The sequence below is a fragment of the Peromyscus eremicus genome, chromosome 2 (genome assembly GCF_949786415.1).
Source record: "Peromyscus eremicus chromosome 2, PerEre_H2_v1, whole genome shotgun sequence".
Lineage (NCBI taxonomy): Eukaryota > Metazoa > Chordata > Mammalia > Rodentia > Cricetidae > Peromyscus > Peromyscus eremicus.
The window spans coordinates 162,917,654-162,926,200 of record NC_081417.1 but is presented as its reverse complement, the minus strand read 5'-3'; the positions used below and the strand labels follow the sequence as shown (position 1 = coordinate 162,926,200).

Here is an 8,547-nt window from a genome sequence, read left to right as displayed (position 1 = left end):
AGCCCCGCCTCACCCCTGCCACACACACACACACACACACACACACACACACACACACACACACACTGTGGTTCTGGTCGTCTGGTCTCAGGCCTCACTGCATGCTTCTGTTGCTTCCAACAAGCCAGTGTGTGGTTTGTCCTGGCAGCCCCACATGAGATATAATGGTCCTTACTCACAGCGAGAATACCAGAGACTTGGTAGTAAAACTGAGACAGATTTATTTTCACTTCTGCAGAAGCCAGGTGTCAGAGTGCACAAAAGGCAAAAAATGGCCAGGGTGCAGATCTGTCCCGCTGTGAAGCCATGGTTTTTATAGTCCCCAGTGTAGAAAGATTCCTCCCTTTCCCCCCATAGTCTGGTGTTGCTGTCTCTCCTGCTTGTCTAGCATGGGTCTCCCTCCCCATCCTCCTGGGGCTGGGGATTCTCCTCCTCTTTTCTGATATATGGCTTTTGTATTATAGAAGATTGTCTGGTTTTTCAACCTTAAGATGACCTGAGGGGGCTAGACAAGCAGGCTCCGGGTGCTTGTACCCTCTGCTGGGGACAGGTGCCTATGCTTCTCTGAAAAGCTGGCCCACATGAGATATAATGGTCCTTATTCACAGGTCCTTATTCTAAATGCCTCATGCAGAAAACAGACCATGATGATTTTTACCTCTTACACCTAGGATATGGAACACAGAATAACATGTACTTATTTTCTTAGATGCACTTACTCATCAGCTCTTGGCTTTACGGATGCCCAGCTCATTCCCCATATCCAAAGAGACAGGATCTTGTGTAGGAATCTATGTCATCATGGCTGCTCCTACAGTGTCCCAGAGACCTCAGCACTGTGAACTGGATTCTCTGGAGAAGCCACAAAAGGTCTTGCAGGCTGACTGACTAGCTCTCACGACTATTAAGACAGACTACAGGTCCAGAGCTAAAATGGTGTTGGGCTGTTATTCACTCCTGAGTCTAATCTAGGTCTTGCTGACTATTGGCCCATATTGTCTTAGCAGACCATTAGCTCCACCAATCCAGGCACACTGCTGGTAACCCTGTGGGAATAGCTCAGGGACACTTTACAGGGCTTTCCTCCTTAGATTTCTGCCAACACCCACATACCTGTGCCAATCTGGCCTGTTTCTGCAGAAGGGGGAATGTTCCTGGCAAATGCTCCCTCAGGGACTATTGCTGTATCCCTTGTGTGCAGACACCATGGCCCCAAAACAAACGTGGACACACACACACACACACACACACACACACACACACACACACACACTCCCCCCTCCCCACTGTCCCTAATCAGTACCCCCCCATCCCTTTCTTATTCCCTGCTAGTCTAAACCATCTTTACCAAGCCTCTAGCCCCTCCCAGAACCCATAGGGCAGGGGTCTCTAGATGCTCCTCATTCCTCTCCATTTCAAACTGCTCCCAACCTAGTCACTGCACGTTGTCCCAAGCGGAAGGGGCCATTTTCCCTCTCAAAGCTAGTCTTAGCCCTTGCCTCTGGGTCAGGATGTCCTGAGTGTCCACATCCTGTTGTCTCTCTAGCAGGAAGGAGTTCAGGGTTGGCTTGCAGGTGGCTGAGCTGGAGCTCGGGCTCTGCTAGCCCCTTCCCTGCAGACTTGGCCAGGGCTGGCTATCCCTAATCCCACAACCTTGGTCCCCAAAGCTCAGGGTCCTTGTCCACCCAAACACTCTGGCCCTGGCAGAACATTCTCACACACATTCTCAACTACCCCCTGCGGCTAGTGTGTGGCCTTGGGACACAGGCTGTCCTTCTCTGGAGCTTGGGTAGAGCACATAGCTGCTGTCCCCCTTGTGTGTGACACTCAGGAGCAGTGCTCACTGCAGGTGGAAGCACATGGAGGCAGGGGCATCTCTCCTCTCCTACTATCCAGGAACCCAAGGCGCAGGGCCCAGGTGGAGCTGGAGCACAGGCACTGGTTCAGAAGGGTCAAAGTTCTAGCTAGCCCTGTGTTGATAGGACAAGACCTGCCCACAGACCTTGGTAAGGATACTACCAAGGTTCAACTTAGCAAACCAATGGATTTACTGCGTTAGAGGGCTATGGGTGAGGGGTTACTAGAGCATGGGCAATTCACAGGCAGCTGCATCACTGAAAGCCCACCCTCACATGGGTGACGACTCACTCCGAGAGCTGGAACCCTGGAGCTTTCTGAGTGCTTTGTAGGCAGCCAGGCGGATATGAGTTTCCTCTCTTCAGCAGTTTCTACTGCTTATGTAACCTTGTGAGGGACAGAGCTTTACCTCTGGTCAGTTTCAGGGACTTTCTGGGTGTTAATGAGGTTCCCCCCAGATTCCAGAGGGAACTGCTCCACAGCAGCCCCTGCCCCATGAAACATGGAAGGAGGGAGGCCATCTGGAACCTTGCTGGACTGTGGCAGAGGCTTGGTTAAGACTGTAAAGCCTAACAATGGGCACAGGGAAGCCCAGGTGGTACAGAGCAGACGAGGCGTGGATGTGACTCCCGTCACCATCTTAATCACTACAGCTGCTACCCCAAGAGACACTCAAGGACCAGCCTATTGAGCGCCCCACACTGCGAGGAGGTGGGAGAAGACAGGTCCTTAGAGTCTCACCTTAGATTCTGGCCAGAGCCTTCTGGGCCACTGTGTTGTATTCTGTCCAAGCTGTGTTCACCGATGGAGGTGCTACAGAGGGTATAAGGTAAACTGGGGTGGGGGTCATTCATCAATGTTGGGGTGGTCTTTTTGGTGATGCAGCAGTTTGGGGGTCATCTACATTCCTACAAGTAACCCCTCATCTCTGCTCCTACAACCAAGCCCAGGAAAATCATCAGTGTGCTCAGCTACACTTGTGTAGAATTGTTATTCTGCTGTCCTTAGTGCCCTATCTGGGGTGAGCACATCCCAGGCAAAGTTCCATCACACAGTGCTGGTTCACTCAATGCTCCCCACAGCCACAGGAGACACGATGACCCCACTGAGACAAGGACACAGAGGAACAGAGAGCTGACGGGAGACAGAAGCAGAGGGCCAGGGTTCTGCCTGCCTCTCCATAATGAGAGGTGCACAGGAGGTTGGCAATGCTCATAGCCCCACTAACTCAGGCTGCCCAGGCAACCGCAGGAGCTGGTCTGGGTACTGGTTGACAGAGGAGGACTGGGCCTACAGTGAGAGGACAGGTGTGTGGTGTGTTGGGCCCCATCTACAGGAGGAAGCGGCAGCTCTGTCACACTTTGCATGCTGTGCAACCTTAGCACCTCTTGTTACTGCCAAGTCTCTAGTAGTGAGGGACTATGGGGGAATGCTGTGCGGTCTCCAGCTCCACGAGGACCTAGGGACACAAGGTCTGATCGGTCCATGTACTCTATATGGAGGGACTCTGCTCGTATTGGTGTCGTGTGGCTGCAGGCACTTACAGGACTGCTCCAAACCTGTCTCCCAACCCTAGCGTGCACAACAGCAGGAGGAACTCTGCCATGGTTAGAGCCCGAAGTGCTAGTCATAAGCAAGGGGCTAGATCCACAAACCTCCCTGCCGTGTACGACTTCCACATACACCTGTGCACACAGACAGACGCGGAGCAATATGACGGGTGCAAACAGGACTCTAACAAAGCAAAGGCAGTAACAAACACAAGCCCTGGCGAACTGAAATCTCTCTCGGGGTGTTTTGAACCAAGAATCCATAACTGAACACAGTAAAAAGGCTTTGAGGGTGAGGAGGGAGTAAGCGGGAACATGAGAGGGACAGTAAGTCACAAGTGACCACTTAGGTGAGCATTTAAACTGCCACAGATGCACAGCCCTTGGAGCCTGTGGGGACAGTGCAATGGAGGGTGGCATGGGGGTCAGGCTCTCGGAAGGACAGTTGAGTCTAGGACTGTGTCCAGCATCTGGACAGATGGAGTGCCCTGGGTCAAGAGCAGGCCAGGAGACATGCCTATTATGAAGTGTTTACACACACACCATCCACTTAAAGGGAGCCATTATCCCACTGAGAACCTGCTGGATCTGATAAAGCAGGCTAAGAAGAGCTTCTCTCCCAGGGAGAAGCTGCAGGGCCCAAGAGCATCCAATGGTGTTTTTTTCCAAATCCCTCACAGCAGCACTAGTCTGTGATGTGGTAGCTTACTTGTGTGCATCATGCCCAATACGAACAAATGCCTGACGTCCATCTGATCTGCACACACCCTAGACGTAGCCCTGAGGTATCCAACCACCACAGTGTGCACATACTCTAGAAAGCCACACACCCAATGTGTGCCCCTGGATGTCCATGTCAACACCTTAGGTATCAACATCCCCAAGGTGCCCACACACAAGGCATGCAACACACGCTGAGATGCCTACATCTGAGGTGCCCACACCGAAGCACCCATAATCCCCAGATGCCAACAGCCCCATGACCACACTTCCACACCCTCCAGACACGCACACCTCCTCAGGGCGCCTTACACCTCTGCGGAGTGCCACACTTCGAAGCATAACGTAACCTTGGAGAAGGTGAAAGGCATAGAGCCAATGCGCGGACACATTGTAGGGGCGACGCCCCTCGCGCGAGCCCCGCCTTTCGCGCGACTCAGTGGCTTCCCTTTCCTTCGTCCTCAGCCAGGAACCTCCCCATCTACCTGCACCTTTCCCGTCGAGTAAACAGGAAGTGGCTCCGCGAGTGGCGGTTGCTTCCGGCCGGGGCGTCAGTGATTATGAACGGCAGCGCGCTGGGGCCAATCGCAGAAGACGGCTGGGGAAAAGCCATTCGCGAGGCGCGGTCGACAGAGCCGGAGGCGGGCCTGGAAGGCGGGGTCTGCACGGTGCAGCCAATCGCGGGCGAAGGCGGGGCGCGGTCGGGCTGACGCCGGGGCGGCGGCCGCGTCGGTGGGGCCGGCGGGTGGCGGCGCAATGCTGCAGCTGCGGGACACCGTGGACTCGGCGGGCACAAGCCCTACGGCGCTGCTGGCAGCCGGCGACGATGCAGGCGCGGGCCGGCCGGGAGCGGGAACGCCGCTGCGGCAGACACTGTGGCCGCTGAGCGTCCACGACCCTACACGCCGCGCCCGTGTCAAGGAGTACTTCGTGTTCCGGCCCGGCACCATCGAGCAGGCGGTGGAGGAGATCCGTGCCGTCGTACGACCGGTGGAGGACGGCGAGATCCAGGGGGTGTGGCTGCTGACCGAGTAAGCCTGCGCGAGCGCGCGTGGGAGCCTCGGCCGCCGGGCGTGTAGTGGGCGGGGGCCTTGGTGACAGGCAGTCTCTCTTCCCTCCAGGGTAGACCACTGGAACAACGAGAAGGAGCGGCTGGTGCTGGTCACCGACCAGTCACTGCTCATCTGCAAATATGACTTCATCAGCCTTCAGTGCCAGCAGGTGGTCAGGGTGGCGCTCAGCGCGGTGGACACCATATCCTGTGGAGAATTCCAGTTTCCTCCCAAGTCGCTCAACAAGTAGGTGCACCAGCGCACTACACGTCAGGGCCCCTGAGAACTCAGTAAGTGGTTTTGTTCCACTCTTGTGAGCTAAAGGCCTCAAGGTCTTGAAGCACCAGTGAAAAGGGCCTTAAAATAGAAGCTGGTGACTTCAGGGCGGCCCACTACCTCCTTAAAAGGGAGGCTGGCACAGTCGGCTACTCTGCCAGCGCTATAAAAACCATTTACCTGTTAGGCTATGTGGAAGCCTCGCCCACTGTTAAAAGCTATGTTGAGTACCGAGCACTCCCCAGAGTGGACATTTTACTTCTAGCAGGATCGGAACAAAGGGTATGTATTCAGTCTCTTACTGGTGGTTGTCCAAAAGATAAGCAGATTGACTGAACGTACTAAAAATCGGATACATCTGAAAACTAACAGCCAGTTTTCAAGAACTGGTCAGCTTGCTATAAAAGAATTATTCTGAAGCGTAAGAGGCCCACAACCGAGCCCACAGTCTATGAATGTTTGAATAGGGAATCCAGGAAGCTATTGGTTGCAGTCATTCAATAACACATTAAGGAACAAGCACATCCATAATTTGGCTAGTTTGAACTGTATGTCTGTTTCATAATCTGTAAAGATGAGGCTTAGCATCACCAAGACATTAACTTCTTATACTTCGAAAGTACTTGAAGCAGCTAGTGGAGACCAATGTTTCACTAAACCATGGCTTTCCCTGCCACCCGATGCTGGCTGCAATGTTGTACTCCTGTGGTAAGCAAGACTTTGTTCCCTCTTCCATCAGGCGAGAAGGCTTTGGGGTTCGCATTCAGTGGGACAAGCAGAGCCGCCCTTCTTTCATCAATAGATGGAACCCCTGGTCCACAAACATGCCCTATGCCACCTTCATAGAACACCCAATGGCTGGCATGGATGAGAAGACCGCGTCTCTATGCCATGTAAGCAGATCCAGGGCCCTTGGACCCAACAGTGACGGGTGGGTGTATCCTAGGCTATACGGTCCAGTGTGAGCACTTCAAGTGCAGCTCCTAATAATGGGAAAACTAGTTAGCGGGGCTGCAAAACAGAAGGAGACCCCATCCTGCTGCAGGACGCTCAGTCTGGATTGGTTGAGTTAGCGTGAGAAAACCCCAAAGTCCTGGTGAGGCTCTGCACGTGCAGAGGTGGGTACTTGGGAGGTGCTGAGGGAGCTCTGAGGTTCTTCAAAAGGGTAGGCATGCAGCACACAGTGCATTGCTTACACATTCCAGACAGGTTATGGTAGGGCTGAGGAAGTCCTGTCACTTAGTGACATCATAGTCCTCGTGAATTCATCCGTCTGTGACACTACTGGTCACTGAGCACACAGCACACCAGTGTGTACAGTGTGTTGACAGTGCTGTTAGAGGGTCACACTGCTCAGTGTACTCTGTGTCACTTCAGAGCATGTGCGCTGTGTAAAACAGATTTACTGTCTGTTGTGCTGGCAGCATCTTGTCTGTCTGTCTCACGCTGCTGAGTCTCTTGATTGCATCTTAAGTGACAGAGTGGTACTATCTAGAGTTGCAGGGCTTAACGCCAGGTTGTCGTGATGTTTGCAAGGGATGAGTTACCTGATGACACTTGTTTCCCTGTGAGGTGGAACACTTTTGTCCGCCTTGAGGTTAAGGCTCTATTTTATTCTCTCTTTAAAGTTGGAAAGCTTCAAGGCTCTTCTAATCCAAGCCGTCAAGAAAGCCCAGAAGGAAAGTCCACTGCCAGGGCAGGCCAATAGCGTGCTGGTGCTGGAGCGCCCACTCCTCATCGAGACCTACGTGGGGCTAATGTCCTTCATTAACAACGAAGCCAAGCTGGGTTACTCCATGACCAGGGGCAAGATAGGCTTCTAGACAGCTGTGTCCCCAAGAAAACCAAGGTGGTGGGGACTAGTGTGCCACCTCGTGCTACACACTGTGGCTGGAGAGAACATGGGCATTGTCACTTTAAGTATCCGATTAGAATAGTCAAGTGAATTATATATATTTAGTTGGATATTGGACACCTTGGCAACATGATATATGAAGGCAGAAATACTGGCTGTCGCCATGCCACTGTGTTCCTTCTGTAACTCCACATAAATGTTTTTTCCATTGTCACTACTGGGCTTGTTCTTCCTGCCCTGCCCCTCCAGCATGCTGAGCAGAATGTCCCTGCCCACTTCTGCTGTGTGGACTGTTGGCGACAGGGTGGAGCACAGTGACTCCAGTGCCTGCACTGCTACTGCACATTTGTTAATACCCCCGTCAAGTTTTGTATTTTGAAATTCAGCCCATTTTTTAAAAGCTAAGTACAATAGCAGTCAGCAGACTAGTTACCAAGGAAGACAGCCTGCCTGGCAGTTCCTAGTGAAGCTGCCCTTCTGTGACTATGTTTGACCTAAAGTCATGCTTCGTAAAATTAATCCAGGTTGTGTTAATACAGCAATTTTCCTAGACCCAGAAAAGGTCAGTCTCATGACATAATCTAGCCCCTTCTGGATGTCATGGTGGTAGGTTTATATCATCCTGTCTCTGTTTAAAAGGGACTGAGTAGTTTGGTTTAAAAAGTGCATGCTTATTAATAAACAGACCAGCCTGCAGCCCCACACACTCCAGGTGCCATCAGTCCCACTGAGCTTTGCTGAGCTTCAACACGCCAGCCACACACAGCTGCCCCACGGCTCTAGCTCTTGTCATTCATTACACTGTAGATGCTGGCCTGTCACTCAATACCTCTGCTTTAAGTTAGCCAGCATGGATGTGACCAGATGTCATGGCCTGTCCAAGAGGAAAGGTGACCTCAGATGCACCTGGTCTACCCAGTGCTTTGGTCTTGTAGTAAAGACATTGAAAACCAAATGGAGTCGCTCCTTTTTGAAGTTACTGCCACAAAACAGGTATGCCAACCAAAGACTATCTTGAGGCCCAAGGGATGGAACCTGCTGGCTGGCTGTGGTTCCTCCCTAATAGTCCTCTTTACAAAAACTCAGATGGGTTAAGTACACAGTTCAGGTTAGAATCCTGGTTTGCAAGTCCCAACATTCTGGTCTGGCTGCTTTCAAGGCATTTGTTAGAAATACGGACATATGTTGGGTGGTCTGAGCCCTTCCACTATACCAGGCAGAAACCCAGGACTCCCTG

General features: G+C 52.4%; 1 protein-coding gene across 1 annotated transcript; it reads left to right on the top strand.

The window, feature by feature from the left end:
* The first annotated feature begins 4,807 nt into the window (after positions 1–4,807).
* Tprg1l (tumor protein p63 regulated 1 like) lies at positions 4,808–8,265 on the top strand. The gene is made up of 4 exons (XM_059255493.1): positions 4,808–5,158; positions 5,249–5,425; positions 6,195–6,348; positions 7,084–8,265. Exons 1-4 carry the CDS (start codon positions 4,884–4,886, stop codon positions 7,276–7,278), a joined length of 801 nt encoding a protein of 266 aa, XP_059111476.1. The 5' UTR covers positions 4,808–4,883; the 3' UTR covers positions 7,279–8,265.
* Positions 8,266–8,547: the final 282 nt, after the last annotated feature.

Bases quoted from the DNA above. Each gene is read 5' to 3' on its own strand.
- Tprg1l (XM_059255493.1), top strand. From the start codon at position 4,884: ATGCTGCAGCTGCGGGACACCGTGGACTCGGCGGGCACAAGCCCTACG. The intron at 5,159-5,248 runs GTAAGCCTGCGC...TCTTCCCTCCAG, and splicing joins GGGGTGTGGCTGCTGACCGA to GGTAGACCACTGGAACAACG. The intron at 5,426-6,194 runs GTAGGTGCACCA...CTCTTCCATCAG, and splicing joins CCTCCCAAGTCGCTCAACAA to GCGAGAAGGCTTTGGGGTTC.